General features: G+C 37.5%; 2 protein-coding genes across 7 annotated transcripts in view; one reads left to right on the top strand and one right to left on the bottom strand.

Annotated features, from left to right (window-relative positions):
- ITGB1 (integrin subunit beta 1) overlaps window positions 1–10,058 on the top strand; it is a 52,544-nt gene extending 42,486 nt beyond the window's left edge. The window contains exons 15-17 of one of the 2 annotated variants that reach the window (XM_072651941.1): window positions 785–951; window positions 1,660–1,740; window positions 8,427–10,058. In XM_072651941.1, the coding sequence (XP_072508042.1) occupies window positions 785–951; window positions 1,660–1,734 (242 nt within the window). In that variant the 3' untranslated portion in view covers window positions 1,735–1,740; window positions 8,427–10,058. The remainder of the gene's footprint in view (window positions 1–784; window positions 952–1,659; window positions 1,741–8,426) is intronic. The other variant, XM_072651942.1, reaches the window with a different exon arrangement.
- The window catches only part of LOC140532881 (uncharacterized), a 44,325-nt gene continuing 34,389 nt past the window's right edge, over window positions 9,661–19,596 (bottom strand). For all 5 annotated transcript variants that reach the window (XM_072651961.1, XM_072651959.1, XM_072651960.1 and 2 more), the window contains 5 exons: window positions 19,093–19,182; window positions 18,358–18,504; window positions 15,654–15,752; window positions 13,086–13,138; window positions 9,661–12,661 (listed from right to left, as the gene is read on the bottom strand). In XM_072651961.1, the coding sequence (XP_072508062.1) occupies window positions 12,584–12,661; window positions 13,086–13,138; window positions 15,654–15,752; window positions 18,358–18,504; window positions 19,093–19,182 (467 nt within the window). In that variant the 3' untranslated portion in view covers window positions 9,661–12,583. The remainder of the gene's footprint in view (window positions 12,662–13,085; window positions 13,139–15,653; window positions 15,753–18,357; window positions 18,505–19,092; window positions 19,183–19,596) is intronic.

Below are 19,596 nucleotides of genomic sequence, written 5' to 3'. Positions count from 1 at the left end.
GTGTAAAGTACTTTTGAGTTTCCAATGTCTACACAGCTTTTCTTTTTAAAAAGTTTTATTGGTACTTTCATATCACCTTTGGTTATTAATATATTCCTCCCTTCTCCCTTTCCCAAAATGCTATTCTTTGTAATAAAGAAAAAAACTTAAGAACAAACCCTTTTATTAAGGGAATTTGTTCTATGAAGTTTGGATTTAGTCAAAGGGTTATACAAGGGCCACATGTGGCCTCAAGGTCGTAGATTCCCCCACCCCTGAATTCTAATCCATTGATAAAGAGACCAATATTTTACATGAAGCACTATAGGGAAAGGTCTTTTTTCTTCCATTTCCACCATAGGGTTGCACTTCAAATGAATGAAGTAAGCAGGCAAGCATCTATTAAGCACTTACTATGTGCACAACACTGCTAAGTGCTGGAGATACAAATAAAAAAGTAAGATAGTCCTTGCTCTTATTAGAGATAAAGAAAATCTCTCATATTCAACCACTTGAATGTTTTAACCTCATCCTTACAAATTCTCACCCTAAGAAAAATTTAGAGAAGGAAAAGATGCATCAGGCAATTGAAAACTACTGAAGATTTTGACGTAGGATGGCATCTATTTCAAAAATTTTCTTGGCCTGATAGAACAGCATATTAAAATTAAGAAGAATGAGTCAGTTGGAGGAGTGGCTGTTGATGATGACCTTTTTCTGTAGAAAATTTTCATATCATAGCATAACATTCTTGGCTTTTTACTCTGGTATATTCTTTCAGTGTCCTTATCTTTTCACCTTGTAGAGTGTCCCACTGGTCCAGATATCATTCCCATTGTAGCTGGAGTGGTTGCAGGAATTGTACTGATTGGCCTTGCATTATTGCTGATTTGGAAGTTGCTGATGATAATTCATGACAGAAGAGAATTTGCTAAATTTGAAAAGGAGAAAATGAATGCAAAATGGGACACGGTGAGTTGAAAAACAAACCAGAAAAGCAGTGCTGTCCATAAAGTGAATCTTAATATTTAAAACTTTAATTATTCCAAAATATCTTTTTATTTCTTAAAATAATCCAGAACTTTAGGGACCGTTTATATTTAGAAGTGACCAAAGAATACATTTTATTTTAATAAACAATGAAAGTATGTCTTCTGATTTTTATTGACCAAGTATGCATTTGATTTTTAAATTATATTGTACTGTGTAAAGAGTGCCTTTTTTCAAAAATGCCTAACCCTGAGTACATTAAAATAAGAGGGTTGAATGTCTGTTGAGAGTACATTATTCTTAGAGACTCATCTTTTCTAGGGGGAGAAATAAAACATCAGAATTGGATTTTGATGCATACCATAGAGAAACTACTTATTCATGTTCTAGAAAACTCTTCTATGTTTGGAGGTCTAGGGGAAAATGATTGTCTGGTCATTCAGTTCTGGATTCAGAGGGGGATTGAATTGACATTTGCCTTGGCCTTCTGCTGTGTAATATGTAGCCATCAATTATAGAGGGTTATATTGTAATTTGCATTTCATTATCATGTTAGAAGGTTTTTTTAATGCTTACTTTCTTACATGTGTCTACATATATAGTGAGTGTTTTCTTCTTGTGGTATTTGAAATTTGTCACTTCATTTTCTTACTATTGAAATCACTAGAAATTGACTTTTTTTCACTTCAGCAAGAAAATCCGATTTACAAGAGCCCTATTAATAATTTCAAGAATCCAAACTATGGACGTAAAGCTGGTCTCTAAATTTCCGTTCGTATTTTCTTTCCATTTCTGCCTTTCCTCTGCATGTGAAATTGATTCTGACTTTCACTGCACTGTGTGTCCTCCCATCACTCTCAGGCCTTCGCCAGCGTGGCTTTTAACGGTCCTGCTGCTTTTCTTTTGCCCTTTTTGTAAGGTGTGTGTGCCAGAAAGTTCTCACAGGCTTTATTCCTAATTGCAAAATTTAACATAATTTAAAAGCCAATGATATTACCTTATGTAAATGAAACTACAGGATTTAGAAGGGACCTTAAAGTAGTGCTTCTCCATTATTTTATAGGTTGAGGCAGCCTGGTAGTGCAGTGGATAGAGCAGTGGGCATGGAGTCTGGAGGACCTGAATTCAAATCAGGCCTCAGCCACTTAATAGCTGTGTGACCCTATCAGATCATTTAGCTTCTGTTTAACTCAATTCCCTCATCTGTGAAATGGGGAGAATAATAGCACTTACCTTCCATGGTTGTGATGATCAAATGAGAAAATATTTGTAAAGCACGTAGCACTGTACCTGGCACATCCTATTATATAGAAATCAAGGTGGAAGGGTTCTAACTTGCCCAAGGATCATACAGCCATTAAGTAATAGAGTCAAGATTTGAACCCAGATCCTCTGAATCCATATGCATTGAATTTCTTTCTACCATCACAACAGGGGATTCACTCAGAAAGAAACCCTGAATTCTTTGGGTGGTTTAATCTCTTTATGGCTATAGAGCAATTCTGGTGCTTTTATCTTTGAGTTTGACATCTTTTAAAAAAAAATGTTAAGTTGAAAGTCTTCAGTTGGAAATGCTTAGAAAGGAACCTTAATAATAATTTGAAAACTTTGTGTTTGTATTTATATGTGCTTGAGATGAGTCTCATTTGACATCTTCCTTAAATGTAGGCAGGTAACCAAGGCAGACTCTCTTACTGGATTTATTTTTCACCTGGCTGATATTTATCAAATAAGAGAGTCCTTTTAATGTAAGATTTCAAAGTTCATGAACATAAATGGCTTGCTCTGCACCAGGGTGGGGAACCTACAGCCTCCAGACCTCTGAGTCCTAAGGGCAGCCCTTTGACTGAATCCAAACTTCAAAGAACAAATCCCCTTAATAAAAAGATTTGTTCTGTAAAACTTGGACTCAGTCAAAAGGCTGCACCCAAGGACCTAGAAGGCCACAAGGGGCCTTGAGGCTACATGTTCCCCGCTCCTGCTGCTTTACACACTCAGACTATTAACTTTATAAGCCAAGAATAGAACAGTTTTCTTGAAAATCTTACAATCTATTGAGAGAGGAAAAAAACATTCAAATAACTGTAGAAATATGCATACACATATATGGGATAAATTGAAAATCAACCAACAGGGAATTAAGAAGGAAAGGTTTCCTGTAGAATGTTGGATTTTAGCCAGCACTTGAAGAATCCAGGGAAGCCAAGAAATAGATGAGGAAGGGAGAGCATTCCAGACATGGGAGACAGCCAGGAAAAATGCACAGAGTTTGGTGATGAAGAATTTTATGTAGCAGCAAGGAAACCAGTGTCATTGGATTGCAAAGTTATATGATGGGGCATAAAAGTACAGGAAAAGTATTAAAGGGTAGGGCCAGGTAGGGCTAGATTATGAAGAGTTTTGAACACCACACAGAATAGAGGATCTTGGAGGTGATAGGGAATCATTGGAGTTTATTGAGGGGGGCAGTGACATGATTGGCCTGCAATTGAGGAAGATCCCTGTGACAGCTGATTGGAGAATGAGCTAACGTAGGGAGACCTTGTGGCAAGGTTATTGCATGAGAGTGGGGCGGCAGCAGAGAAGTACCAAAGATAACCTTGCCCAGCCGTGGCAGTCATTTGGATATGTGGGGTGAGAGGGTGGGAGGAGTCAAGGATGAAATCTAGATTTTTAAGCCTAGAATAATGGTGGTACCTTTGACAGTAACAGGGAAGTTTGGAAGGGAAATTCTAATGAGTTCAGTTTTCTTATTTAATCTTCACAACCACCCTGGAAGGCAGGTCAAGTGGTAGTAGTTACCTCTGCTTACAGTTAGGGAGAAAAGGGCCACAGAAAAGTTGAGTATTACAAAGTCAAGTTAATAAATGCCTAAGAACTAGAATTCAAATTGAAACTTGGGCCTAGTGGCTACTGGTTCAAGGATCTTTTGATATTGTCTGTTTGATAGGACAAGAGAGATAAACCAATGTTAAACAGAGATAAGGCTTTTCTTCCCACTTGCAGTATAGAGAATACTTAGGTCCCTTCAAAGTTACTTTTACAAAGTAACTTTTTTTTTCTTCTTTAAATTTTTAATCCTTTGATTAAGCAGAAAGTATATCATTCTTTTAGGCAAAATAGTGCTTAAACTGAAAGCGCACACACACACAGGGATGAGAGTGGGGAAGATGGAGAAAGTATTACATAATATGCAAAACACACAATAAAAAGATATTTATTTGTCATCTTACTACTGAAGATAAGATTTCTCTACCATGTGCTCTAATGTATGTAAATCAAATTATAGCGCATCCCTCACATAAAGCACCTTGGCCCAAGAAGTAGGAACTTATTCAGACCTTAAACGTTTTATATCAGGTTAATCCTTCTTTCCTGTCTTCTTCTCACCCCATCCACTTTTTAAAAAAAATAAATTAAAAGAAACTCAGAGAAAATAAGTGGTCTGCCAGTGGAATTGCAGGTAGTATAGTGGGATTGGAACCAAGATTCTCTTATTCCAGAGCCAATGTTCTGTACACTGCCTCTTATGGTTGAGAACAGAAAGGATATTTTGTTGTATAGTGTTAGACCTTGTTGAAAATTTATAATTAGATCAGAAAAACATTGATGGGGAAGACACTGAGATGTGGAAATAGGTTTTATATTTGTACCCCCAGTATTATTTTGCACTATGTTGAGATATTGATTTACCTATGGAATGATAAACTAACAAAAACTTTGATTTAATAAATTCTTAAGAATTTTTTTACTAGGTACATTAAAGTATCAACTTGTTAAAAATAATTATTTCTTGGGTGTTTCCTGAGTTCATGAACCAGTTTTAGAATTTTTCAAATGACTAACTTAATCTTAGAGAATTCTCTTAAAGTTAATAAATTTTAATGCCTTTTTTTTTTCTTTTTTTTTTTTTTACAAAATACTACTGTTGTAGGCTTCTTCTGGCTCACGTGACTTTTAGCGAAAAGAGTATCAGGCCTGGGATTTGGGAAAACTAAGTCACTAAATAACATTCTCTTAACTCCCGGCATGTCACCGACTTTCTCTAGAACTTAGATTTTGAAGTTCTTCAGATTTAGAACTAGAAGGGACTGGATTTAGAATGTTTTGAGAAAATAAATTTTATTTATAACTATGTAGTCAGTATACAAATTAGGACAAAATGGAAGTAATTCTTTTGATTGAAATGTTCAGTCTATAGAATTTAAGAGCTCTTTGGTTTTCTTGATTCATTAATGAAATTTTAGCAAGTTACCATAACAGGATATTCCTGGATGTCATTTCTCAGCATAAATAGGAGCAACAGTAGAAACTATTAGGGAACATCAAACAAGTAAAGAGAAGATATTGTGAAACATTTTGTAAATATGGAACCAGACTGGCAAAGAAGCATTAATTGTTTTGAGGAAATTGCGAAGCTTCAGGAGAACTTTGTAGTGTGAAGATTCAGTGCTGACCAAGACACAGACTTCTAGGGCTTGGGTGGAGCTGAGAGGTCCAGTAAGTCCATCTTCCCTGAGAAGACTTTTAGGTAGGAAAACAGTGTAAATCCACCCAAATGACTGCTGCAACTGCCCTTCACTTACCCATTCAAAGAAAAGGCCACTCATTTCATTCAAAAGGGGACTCTTTATTTTAGTACATTTCCAGAATTGTTAGTTTAATTTTTGTGATATTAATGCCTCGCTCCCCATTTCTCTCCTTCTCCCTTTCCTTTTCATCTAACAGAAACTAGTGTGGGTTATTTTTATTTTCCTTTTAATTAAAACCAGGCCTAATGGTTTCATTTGGACAGGCATGTGCTCTTAGTTTAATTTGACCTGCTAACTTTGCATGTTAGGGTTTTTTTGCTCATTTGGCTTTACCTTAAAATGACTCAGTGAAATGTTTTGACTATGCAATGAATTTTTCTCATAAGGTAAGGTCTTCCATTAAACTGTTCCATTTGAGTCCATCAGTATTATCCAAACATGATTTCAGTCTTTTTTGAGAAATTATGTCAAACCAATATATGGAAAACTTATAAATACAAACTCCCTTTCTTTCCTTATATATAAATGCATAATATAATAACCAACAATAAAATTATCATAAATGGGCTAGAAGCACATACCAAATCAATTCTTTGTTTTGTGGTCTGAAGCTAGCATGTTGATACTACTAAACTATATTTTTCTTTTTTCTTATTAAAGTGGATTTTTAAAATATTTTTGGTTCTTTATTATTTAAATATTGCTTGTATCTCTCACCTGTGCCATCTCTTATGGCAAAGAATTTTAAAAATAAAAAAAAACAACAAAAAGGAAGGGGGGGAGGAAATCAGTAAATCCAGTCTGTACATTGGAAAAGATCTGACAGTATATTCAACATTCCACGCTCATGGACCCTATACCTCTGCAAAGCAATGGGAAGGGGGGACCAAATTTCTTATTTGGGACCAATCTTTGAACCTTATTTTTAAAAAATGAATCATAATAAGTGGGATATTATGCTTATTTTTACAACATCTCTGTAAGAAAAGACAACCTCTCTCCTTATATATAAGAGGAAGAATGGAGGTAGAATGAGTTTAAATGATTTGCCCAAAATAGTTTGGTAAAATCTGTGGTAAAATCAACAGTACTGCTGTGGTTTCCTCACTTCCACTATGTAAATTCCTGCCCAACTGGACAGCATCTTTGTTAAATGTACAAAAGACCACTTTTATAGGGCCCCGTCAAATACATGGTCTGTCTGTGGCATCAGGATAAGTCATTTGAGTTACTGTGGTTTATTTCATAGTCCACTACAGATTTTTTTTTTAAGACAGGGTGTGTGTGTGTTAGTACTATCTCCTTCATATATCATTTTGTTGTGCATCTAATTTTGTAAATTCTCAATTCCCCATGTAGTCATATACTACGTCATCTTGTAGATATATGTCAACAAAAAAACCTGCATAAACCCTTCACTGAAGTGACAAAAATAACATTTTCTGCAGCTATCTACAAATTTTTCTAATGACATATCTATAGCTTCTGTGGAGTATATTCTACAGCACTAGAATAATGTTTTAAGATGTGTCCCTAGATAACCCTATGATATGGAGTTGCTGTACCACATTTCTTATACTGTTTCCCAAAAGAGAAGCACAAACCTGTGCACAAATAGAATTGTAGCTACTGCTTAAATGGAATCAAAGCAAGGTATTTTCCTTCACAAAATGCAGCTGCTAGTGCGTACTGGAAGTTCTTGCATAATTTCTTAGCCACACGACTTGGAATCAACTAGGTAACTCATATGATATAGGTGGATTACTATGTAGGCTTTCAAACGGTACTATATATGTGGTTTTAAATGTCTTACCAGGATATTAAGTAATATATTCTTGCCATACTAAAAATGAAACACCTAAATGAGTTTATGAAAAATGATGTAATTATCATTTTACTCATCTTTTATAATTCAATAACATTATTTAATAACATTATTTATTGAAACAGTCTATATGATTGTTATGGTAAGTTTACTCTATTAACATACTGGGGAACTCTCACTGTCCCCTCAAATGAGAGTTCTTACTATAGAGATAGATGAACCAGTGATACTTTAGATGTCTTTCCATTCATTCACTCAAAAAATGTTGATTGATTGTTTGCTATGAGTAGGATTCCATGTCCAATAATAGAGTAAGCAGTGATATAGTCAGCTCAACCATAGAAGAGTCATGCTTTCTTTAAGTCATGCATAAAAGTGGCCACTGAAGAAATACAGGTAGAAAGTACATTCCTTGCTCAGGATAAAAGAAACACCTAAGTATACCTCTTAGGAAAGTAAACGAAGTCTGAATGTGTTTGATAAAGCACCTAGTATGTTTGAATGCCTGCAAATTTTTTTAGTTGATGATTTTTAAAAAAATATCACTGTCCCTTTTGATTAACAGCTCTCCCCCCCAAGCACCATCACCAGTGGAACTCTCCCTTGAAACAAAGGGACAGTTAAGGCAAAATCAAAGATGGGTGACATAGAATTCCATGTCTGTTGTCTCCCTCTTTACTGGGAGGAAGCAAGTGTGTTTCATCATTAGCCTTCTGAAATCAAAAACTGTCATTACGTTCATATGAATTCTGATACCTTTTAGTGTTCTCCTTTATATTTTTGTGATCCTTATGTAGTGTTCCCTTGGCTCTGCTGCTTTCTTCTTTCTGCATCAGTTTGTGCCTCTTACCAACAAGTTTCTTTGAATTCTTCACATTTGTCAGTTCCATTGTATAGCTTGAGTACCTTTTTATTCAACCAATAGAGAAAAGGTTTGGGTCTGTTTTGATCTTTTATTAATACTTATTCCTGATTAAAGAAAAACTCAAGGTAAAATAGATATAGTCACTTACTTACGTTACAGTAGTTTTTATGTGGTGTTTTGTCAAATACCTTAACCTTGCAATATGACTAATTAATTTTTACCCCTTCCTTTTTAGGGTGAAAATCCAATTTACAAGAGTGCAGTGACGACTGTGGTCAACCCTAAGTATGAGGGCAAATGAACATGCTTGTGCAAGTCCACAACATTGTCTGCAGGGGCAGTTTTTATAGTCAAAATAAGATAGCTTTAGGGCAATACTGCAGTGGTTTTACTAACTCATTACATGTATGTGTTTCCTATGCAGTTTTTGAAAATGTACAGTATGTATAATTTTTTTGCAAATACAGGTATAATCAGTGCCAGGGACTGACAGAAAACTTGAGATGGGATCTTGATCCTAGTCAGCTGAGGTCACATTGTGCCTTTTTGACTTTTTCCCTCCTAAGCTATTGATACCTATGTCTTTAGGAAGATACTGCGAAGAATACTTTGAGAGGGAAATGGTTAAAGTAATCAGCATGATGAGGTCTATCCATTAAGTATTAAATGGAATTTTAGCTTTACAGAAATATCAGGGCTTGAGTTTGCAAGTACATTGAATCCAAAGTAATTGCTTAGCTATTAGCTTAGTTAGAAATACTGCTTTAACACTTCTCTTATAAAGATAGGCACCTCTGATTGATTACATTGCTGTAACTTAAGCAGGTTGAGAATTAAATACACAAAAAGTTTTTAAAATATTTGATTAGTATTTTCCTACTGTCTACAGGAAGACTAAAAAAATGTAGAATGAATTGAAAGTATTGAGGAGAAAAATAGCTTTAAAAAACAATCTACATGCTGTTTTCAAGAGTTACTGGTTTATACACAGTAACAGCAATATTGTTCGATGAAGAACTGTAAATGACTTAGCTGTTCTCAGCAATACAGTGATCAAAGACAATCCCAAAGGACTCATGATGAAGCATACATACTCTCAGTTTCCAGAGAAAGAAGTGATATTGTTTGAATATAGACTGAAGCATGCCATTTTTCACTTTCTTTCCTTTTATTGAAATTTTCTTATACAAATGACTGATCTGGAAGTGTTTTACACAGTTGCACATGTATAACCTATATCTAATTGCTTACCATCTAAGGGAAGGGAGGGAGGAGGGAGGATAGAATTTGAAACTGAAATCTTTAAATATGTTTTAGAAAATTTTTTTGAAAGTTACTGGTGCCCAGTAACTTTTACGCCTTTATTTGTAAATTCAAGCCGGGACCTATAATACTGCAAACTATCCTGCAAAGCAGTTCTTGAAAAATATTATTTACATAAAGGCCTTAATTCATGTGGTGTCTGCTGACTGGGACTTCTTAGTTTAAAATGCTTTTATTTTATTTTATTTTGTTGAAAGCCTGGTGCTTTTGGTCACCATTTCTAATCTTTTAATGTATTTGATTACCATTTTTTGTAAAATTTTGTATTGACACTTTTCTTTTGCCACCTGAGCTGTAAATTCTGCCTTTTCAGCAAACACAGGAGGTTTTACTGTGGTGCACAGGACAACCGTTGCTCTCCTCTCTTATTTGCAACAAGTGCCATAACAGAGCATTGTACATTTGCCTCTGGCCATTTGGATTGCCCGTCTTGTTCCCTCCTAGTCACATTCTTGTTTTAAGTGCCTTTTTGTTTTAACAGTTGTTCACTTTTTACAGTGCTATTGAAGTTATTTATTGAATAAAAATGCCTAAAATACCCTAATTAAGTTTGTTCTCTTTGTATTATATGCTCCTCTCTCTCTCCTCCACCCCAAAATTTTTGACAGGTTGAACACAGAAGTGGGAGATAATGCAGACTAATGTTCTGGAAATATTGGTGTTAGGGTACTATAGAATAATGAGTTTCTGACTTGTTTCTTCACAAGCATTGTGTAGGGTTAGGAAACAAAGGAAGTAGCACTTAAAGCTGGGACATACGCCCTCCCAAAAAGGAGGAGTGACCCGTCATGCACTGGGACAACCCTGATAAGCCTTTGCAAGGTTTACAGATGGAGCAGATTGAGGAAGAGAGGAAATAGGGAGAAAACTGAAGATAACGAAGACAAAACAAAAGGCAGATGGAAGTCATGAGCCCATCTGTCCAGGAATATTACAGAAGGCATTCCTGGAGTTGGATTGGAGACGATGTCTAATGTTCTTTCCAGTTCTAAGACTCTCTAGCAGCTGTCCTGTATCCAGCTGTCCTGGTTTTTCTGGAGTGCAGCCAACTCAGCACATACATCACAGGGCATACGTTTTATGAAACATGGCGCAAGAAGCCCTGATGAAGGCCTCAGAAATCTGATGGGGTGATTGAAAAATGGTTCAGGTATTCCACACTACTGCCAGTGGAGCATGTGGTATAACTTGTCACTATAAAACCCTTTCCAGTTGTTAGACCATCCAGTTTTCCCCCAGTTACGTTTGTTAAATATTAAATTCTTTGCCCAGTTTTTAATTTCTAGGTTTATCAAACACTAATCTTTTTACGCATTTGGTTGAATGTCTGTTGTATCTATTCATCTGGTATGCTTCTCTTTTCCCCCCAGTACAAGTGGTCTTGAAGCTTTAGAATATGTTACAGGAGATAAATTGCACCTCACAAAATAATGTTTTGTCTCATTTTTCTAGATAAGTTTTAGAATTTTGTTTTAATTCTTGAATCTTAGTTTTTAAAATTTTCATTAAAATATAAATTAATTTGGAACATAAGTCTTTTTTTACTATATTCATCTGCCCTATGAACACTGAATGTTTCTTAGTCATTTAGATCCTCCTTTGTTTTGGTTAATGTGATTTTATAGATATCCTCATATAGGTCCTGTACATTCCTATGTAAGTTAATTCCCAAATACTTCATAGTTTCTGTTATTTTATTTGGATTATTTTTATCTTTATTAGTAAAAATGTAGATAATTTTAAGGGTTAATATCACATTCTGCAACTCTCTTGATTTTCAGATTTAGATAATTGCGCTTTCTAGATTATCCAGTCATCTGCAAACAATGACATTTTGGCCCTTTATTTCCCGTATTAATACCTCTAATATTATTCTTTTACTATATTTACTAGAATTTTTAGCAGCAAATCAAATAAAAATAGTAAGTTGAGGGATTCTTGCTTTGTACCATTTTTATAGGAAATATTTCTAAAGTTTTTCCAGTGCGTATTGTATTAATTCTGGACTTAGGGTAGATAATTAAAGAAAACTACCTCTGGTCTTTTTAGAGTTTTTACCATAAATAAATGTTGAATTTTATCAAAGACTTTTCCCTGTATCAATTGATACATATTTTCAACTTTTTGGATTATATATTTTATTGTTACTTATGTTTCTGACATGAATTAGCATTGCAAGTTTATCTTGGCAAATGCTAAATCATTTCTTAAATATAGCTTCCTCACCTCATGTGCCAGGTCATCTTGTGGGGAGGCAGCTGGATCAGCTTCAATGGATGGACGGTGCTCTATGATTCTCCATCATGGGCATTGTGTAGGGTGGGAGTTGGGAAGGACCTGGGATCTATATAAATAATGGTGGCTGGCCTTGTGCTTCATTTAAATGGAGGGGATGGGTCCTGAGCTTATTTAAATAGTAGTACAGGGTCCTATCCTCAGATAAATTATGGTGGGGTCAGGTGCTTCAGCAGGTGGGCCAGACTGGGCACCTTGCTGCAAATAGGTCTTCTGTCCCAGCCAGCTGAGTTTGGCTGCAAATAGATGTAGACAGTGAGTCAGAGGATGGGCCCAGGTCCTACTGGTTGCAGGGCTGCCCTGGGGTACCTGTCAGCAGAAGTCGGAATGGTCAACATGTAATATAAAAGGGAGGAGCTCCTGATGATCCCCTGAGCAGCAGAGGACATGCAGGTGATCAGCACACAGTGTGCATGGGGGGTTCATGATAGATGTATGATCAAACACTGGTGGACCCTTGACCAGTTCTTGATGACCAGCTGTGTGCAGGATTAGGCAGATGATGAGCATCTGAAGTACGTTGTGGTCAGCCAGCAGGTACCGTGTGTACATGATCTTCTAGTGCTGAGCACCAGGATATTTACATTGCCATCGCCATTGTTGGTGGATGTTCTCTTGTGTCGCTTTCCTCACTTCATGTACATTTTCCTGTTTTCCTGATTTATTCCTATTTGCCACAGATCTTGTTTCACAATCACATTTAACAGATTTTGTTTAATAGTTTATACTTCATCAGAATACAGCAAATTTGGTGATAAGCTAAATAGAATTAGATCATTTGAATGTTTTCTTAACTGTGGTATGTCTTGGCTTTTGTGGCATGAACATGTTTCCTGGTGGTGAATTGTGATCCTGAAAATAAAGCAACAGGTAGGAAGGTTTTTGAAAGTTCAAATCCCAGAACTAATTATATTTACAAGCATTTAAATGTATGTTATTGCTCAGGCAAATTGGACAATGTTTTTTGGGGATTTTGCAGTCTTCTTAAGTAAACTTAACACTCTCAACATATCCTTTCTTTGAAAACAACTAAATTCAAATATTCATGTCAAACATGAAGGCTGCTGGATGGAATTTGTTCTTGTAGATAAGCACGAAACTGCTAAAGAGGGGCTATCCGATATTTAGAACTGAGCAAGTACAAGGTCAAGCAGAATTCCTGCAGATCCTCTTCATTCTACTACCTGCTGATGCCCTCCTGGCTACTCTTATTGCTAAACTTAAACTTTGAAAAAGTCAAGTGAGGTATTTTTACAAGTTATTGGTATCTACTTACCTGTATTCTGGGCACTGGCGAAATGGTCCAAGCATTGACAACACGCGTAAACCCTACAAAAGGAACATTTTTCATTTCTTCTGTAACAATGTAATTTTAACATCTCAGAAATCTAAACTAAAAAAGTCATTCAGAGCTTTGATCCTGGGTCATAGGGCCAGCTAAGTGGTCCTTCAGTGGAGAGACCTAGACCTGGAGTCAGGAAGACCTGAATTAATTCTATCCCAGACATTTACTAGCTGGATAACCCTGAGAAGTATTCGACCTCTCTCTGCCTCAGTTTCCTCCTCAGTAAATTGGGGCTATAATAGCACTTCTCAGAGTTGTTATGAATATAAAATAAGACATCTGTAAAATATTTTACAAACCTTAAAATACTATACAAATGCAAGCCATCAGTATTATCATGCTTTGATTAGTATGCAGTGAGGTATGGTGGAAAGAGCCTTGTCTCTGGAGAGAGAGGGCCTGGGTTCAAGTCCTGCCTCCAAAGCTTATGCTCTTTGAACTAGTGAAAATCAGTTTCCTTCTCTGGGCCTCAGTTTCCTCATTTGTAAAATGAGGAGAAAAAAGTTAGATCATATGCACCTTCAGCTCCAGATCTATGACTAAATTATTCTTATGTAAGAATATATTGAATAAGAATTTAGCAGAATCAAACAATCTTAGAACTGAGAGGATGCTTATAGATCACCTAATTCAGGGGTGGGGAAGCTACGGCCTTGAGGCCACGTGGCCCTCAAGGGCCTCAGATGTGGCCCTTTTACTGAATCCAAACTTCACAGAACAAATCTCCTTAAAGAAGGGTTTGTTCTGTCAAACTCAGACTTAAATCAGAAGCCCACACCCAAGGGCCCAGAAGTGCCATAACCACTTAGCATAGCATCTAAAATCCAGACTCACAAAGCATTCCCACTCCATCAAGCTGCCTTACTCCCTTCTGAACTTAAGTATTAATTGTGCCTGTGTGTGAACATCCATCCTTTTGATCCTGTGATATTCTGTCTTGCTCAAATATAATCTCATCATTTTTTTTCACTGCTATTCTCAAAGGTGACTACAGCTACTCTCATTTCCATCCATCCATTCCCTTAACTCTACAGTCTGACTTCCTCTATCCAAAGCTGAGCTCTCCAGACTGATCCTGGGCATGTTTCCAAATCTAAACACCTTTTAAATTCTTTATCCACCTTGACCTTTCCAGGGCATTTGACATTTAACATGTTGACCTCCCAGTACATTAAAGACTTTTGGCTTGGCTTCCAGAACCCTGAACTTCTCATAATCTCCCCAATGCCTCTGCTCTCTCCCTCTCTGCTTCTTCCTGTTTATATCTGCTTCCCCCAAACACTCAGGTCCTTTTAAAATATATGTGTATATATACATATATATATGTATATATATGTATGTATTTTCACCAATTCATCTGTTCTCAGGGTTTCCTTCTGTGCACATGACTATCAAATCTGCTTGCCGTAAACTCATTTTACTACCATTTTTATTAGTAAATTCTCCATTTGTGTCTAATTGGATGTCTTACTATAATTTCAAACTTAATTTGTCCCAAAGTGAATCAGTCATTTCCACACTGAAACTGACTGGGCCATATAACTGCCTCCCTTTATTTCTCTGTGACTATGTTGTATCCCCATAGTAGGATGTAAGTGTCTTGAGGGCAAAGCCTGTCTCATTTTATGGTGGTGCTGCTGGTGTCTAGCACATGATAAGTAAATGTTTCATAAATAAATGTTCGATGATTGATTGATTGGCTCTTCTTCCAAAGTGCCCATTTCTTTTGGTGGTACCACCATTCTCCCAGGATCTCCATCCAGAAACCTTGTTTCTTGTTTATGACATATATAATTCGCACCAAGTGCTGTCATTTATTCCTTTGAAATGTCCCTAAGTCATGAATACCGCCCTGTTCCAGGCCTTCCTCCTCTCATACTGGGTTACTTCAACAGTCTCCTCCCTGTTCTGCTCTCCTACTTTCTTTTCTTCCTTTAAGTTATGCTGAATTCTTTTCCCTCTGTGCCCTTTTTTTATCCCTGGAGAGGATCCCTCTTTATTTTGTTCTGCTTTAACCCCAGGGAGCTAAAACACACAACTGACATAGCCTTGAGAGCCCAGGACCACCATGCTATCCTGCTATCCTGAGGCACTGCTGTAGGACTCTGTGGAGGATGTCACATTTCAAATGAACAGGAACAGAATGCGGCAACTCCCTAAAGGTGAGGAATTAGTGTCTTTTATAAGTACAACTATTTCACTACAATAAAGAAATTTATTTGTTTTCAAATCTAACGAAATGCCAATAAAGTCGTTTAGTTTTTATGGTTTAAATTTTCAAGTTGGTTGATATTTTGTACTGCTGATAAAAGTTTTACTAAAACTAATTCTGCCAGAATTAAGTGGTTCAATGAAAAGTATCATAAAGGTACTGGAAAAAATGTACAACCTGGTGAAAGTAGGTTGATCCCGATATTAATGTTTCAATTACATGCCTTGGTCTTTCACAGTTCAAATACTTCATTAGCGTATTTGCCAACTACAGTTACATGTAATTACCTGGGTGTATCTCCTTTTTTCTGTTCAAGGGACTGGTTCCAGGAGTAAAAGATCTCTCTTGCTGACTCTGTAACTTGTATGATGATTCACTTTCCTTTTCTGCTTATTAAAAATAAGCATAATATCATCACATTAAAAGAGAAAGAAATTAAATCAATAATGGGGAAGAATGCTCAAATAAGACTTTAATTCCTTTGCATTTAATAGTCCTTTTTACTCCCACATCTCATAGTTTTTAATTTAAGGAATTCTATTGATGGTAATTCGAAAAACTATGTTGTGCTTCATTTTCAGAGAACCATGACATCAGGGAAGTGATGTCATGACTTGCAGTTGACTTCAAGTGAGGGAGGGCTATGCAAGGTCACCGGCCTCACTTTCTTCTCCAGAGCCATCTGAGTCCGGCGGCCTGATATTCATCAGGATGACTAGAGATGGCCCAGGATGCAATGGGAGACCCTGGCCCTTTTAGTCTAAGGCCTTTTCACGTCCTCACTTGGAGGGAGGTGACACCCATTCAATGAATAGGCCTCTTTAAGAAGTGAGTCAAGGGATGGCCCCTTTAATTAAAAATAATAATCAAACCAGCAGGGGAAGACCAGTAGTTACTATTGACATTCACTCTGTACCAGGAGGGCCCAAAATAAAGCCATAAATGGTGTCTGGGCAGGAACCTATTGTGGTCCAATCTATAAACTCCAGAGTAAAATGGATTGTAAGGTTTGGTCTTTGAGAAAAGAGGAAGGAAAGGAATCAAGGAATCTATCCAGTGAACCCCAAGTTAACTGGGCAGCTTCTGGCCATCAAAATTTATCTTCCTTTGGAGAGGAGAAAGAGAGGGAGAAGGAGAACAAAGCCAAAATATATCCACATGTGATGGAGACAATGCTGTGTACGTTGTAGCCACTGAATGTTTATTAAATAAACTAAGCAATTAGAAAATCCCAGCCCTGAATAGTACGCACATTTAAATTAAGACATTCAAATTAAGATAACTGAGCATTCTAAGGGCTGGTAATGGGGATGAAATAGGTTGTATAATCCCGTAGAAATGCAGTGACACCAGGTTAAAAAATGCTAGCAGGGCAGTTCAAAAGAGTGCTATAACCATTTTGAGCTATATAGCAGTATATTTTTTCTTCTTTTAAAGAAAATATTCCCCTTCCCCCAATTACATGTAAAAACAATTTTTAACATTCATCTTCCTGAGTTCAAATTTGGGTTCAGGCATTTAACTAGCTGTGTGACCCTGGGCAAGTCACTTAACCCTATTTGTCTCAGTTTCCTCATCCTTAAATGAGCTGGAGAAGGAAATGGCAAACCACTCTAGTATCTTTGCCAAGAAAACCCCAAATGGGATAATGAAGAGTTGGACACAGCTGAAAAGCAACTGAACAACGTTAATCTGAATGAATAATAAAGGTCCAAACTGAAATGTAGAGTACATTTTGCTGAACAACTAGGCAGAGCTTTTATGTTAGGAGACAAACTTCTCAGGATGTTAAAATCTACAACACAGGTACAATCTGTCTAAGTCTCCAGTTATTCAGTTGTGGTATACACCAAGGTTAGCTTACCACAGCAACCCACAATGCCTATTTAACTCACGATGAAGATGGTATATAATACTATTATTACCCTAGGACACACTCAGTATCACAATGTCTCCTTTGGAGAATGTGTTCAGAGGCCTATTTGAGAGGCCAAAAACAAGTATCTTAATGCAACAGGAGAGAAGATCTTCAGTGACTTCCCTAGCTCCCTGTCATGAGGGAGGGTTTCAGTTGTTGGGAAAGAAGAGAATGGAGAGGAGGAAGAAGTACCCAAGGGCAGCAGTAGCAGCCAGCTAAGGAGAATTGGAGTAGTCCTGCAGATAGGATGATAGTATTTAAAACCAAAAGGGACCATAGAGAAAGAGGCCCACAAGCCTATGAAGAACAAGAAGCCTTTGTTCTTCAGAGTCTCCTGCCATTGTAACTCATCTCCACCTCCACCCTCCAAGTCATCTTCCTTTGACTCTCCCTCTCCTCTTCTTTAGCCCCAAGGGTCCGTTTGTCTGTTTCGAACCTCCTCTCCTGTTTCTTCATGGAAGAAAATGGATCCAAGACCAACCAAAGTCCCCATACTCTCCTATCTCTGAAGCCACTACATAGATCTTTATATCTTTTCTAAGTTTTTATAGCTTACCCAGTGGGAAACAAAGGGAGTTAAAAGGTTTCTTTGTACATTTTTTAGTGGATATGGGAAGGCAAAGCTAAACAGTTTTAAAAGTGGCTCTGAATATATATACCCTGTGCCTTTCAGAGGAAAAATCAGACTTACAGATAAGAGAGGGTGAGGTGACATTGCAAATGAGATCAACCTTGGGACCAAGACTACAGTAGTTTTTGAGAAAACAGAGGAGTGCTGAGAGATTGGGCTGGGTGTGCAGAGAGAAAGTGTGCTGAAGGGTCCTTAGCAGAAGCAGATTCCATAAAGGTTAAAAAAAAAGACTCCCTGGGGTATCCCAGCTGGGGTGGTCATTCCAAAGGCATATATGTGAGTCAGATAAACCCAAGTCACACACTGTATTTATGTTCTCCTGTACTCTGTCACTCACAGAAATGAGGACATGACATTTAAGGTTACTCACATGGTTTCTCCTTAATTAAATCCCTTTTCACAATATCTCAGGAGGCATTAAATTATTGTATTCCTAATTTACCTGCAAAGAATTTACTTGATGGAAGAAAATGCTTGATCCTGAGGTAGTTCTCTTTGTCTGGAGGAGCCATTTTCACTTGCTTCTTTATACCAAAGTTCTTCAAGGAGGAAGCCTGCTTTTTTTCCACTGGAAAAACTTGCTCTGTAGCTTCAGATGGAAAAAGAGGTGAAATGAGACGTTTGGTTTTGTTATGACCCACACAGGCTAATTAGTTTTATCTAAAGGGAGTATTGAGCAGGAGGAGAAAAAAGAAGTATTGGCAAGGGGGTAGCTGCCTACTACCGTCATTTGGTCTGCCTGCCTGTGCAAAGACAATGACTAGCTGGGCCAGGATCTAGCCTTGGGCTCATTGGTTGGGAGAGAACTGGGGCTAATCAGAGAACATAAGCAGGCTCTGCACCTTCCAGTCAGGGGAGCCAGCCAGGGGTAAGAGGACACAAGGTCACAGACAATGGGGAATTCCACATGAGCATAATGGACCTCCTTTTTATTACCTAAGCTAAGGAAAATCCAGGACTCTGTGAAACTACTCCCCTTTACTTTTGAACCCCACAGAGCTCGGCTTATAAGAAAGTGCATGTTGGCAAGACTGCATTATGTTAAGAATGCCCTAAGGATTACAGTGTATACTCAAATGCTTCAGACAGAATTCATACGAATCAATCACTGAAAACATTGAGGATGATTCTTCGATTGTAGTGTGTGTCCACAGCAGCTTTAATAGATCATATTTACCTTTCTTATGAAATGGAGATGAAGAGATCTTTTTGGATGGGCCAAAAAGATTGTGTGGTGCTGAGACACGCCTTCCATCTTCCAATGTAACTGCATTGATAAGTAAAGGAGGAAAGTGAGGTCGCCTGGCCTCTCTTTGACCCAGAATGTTCTCCACACTGCTGAGCTGCAGTTTCTACTTTCTTCAACGTCTGTCCTCATTGCCTCATGCCAATGGCTGCATGAACTTCCTGTTTCTGCTTACCCCTCTGACTGTGGAGCCTTTGCTCTCTAAACCTCCTTTCCTGTGACCTCATGGAACCTCATCAAAACTACTCCAGGGCCGCTTCAGTTTGATTGCTCACTCTGATATGTGCCAGGGCCAGTCACAAATGAGGAGGATAGCCAGCCCTCTAACACCTGCCTCTCACAACTGTTGGGAGAGGATAGTGCAAGTGAGTGCTGTGTTAATGTCATGAGGCTGTACTAGAGTCAGGAGGACCTGAATTCAAATCCTGCCTCAGA

The sequence above is a fragment of the Notamacropus eugenii genome, chromosome 3 (assembly GCF_028372415.1).
Source record: "Notamacropus eugenii isolate mMacEug1 chromosome 3, mMacEug1.pri_v2, whole genome shotgun sequence".
NCBI classification, from domain to species: domain Eukaryota; kingdom Metazoa; phylum Chordata; class Mammalia; order Diprotodontia; family Macropodidae; genus Notamacropus; species Notamacropus eugenii.
Note: the sequence above shows the minus strand (reverse complement) of the source record. Positions and strands in the feature narration are given on the sequence as shown.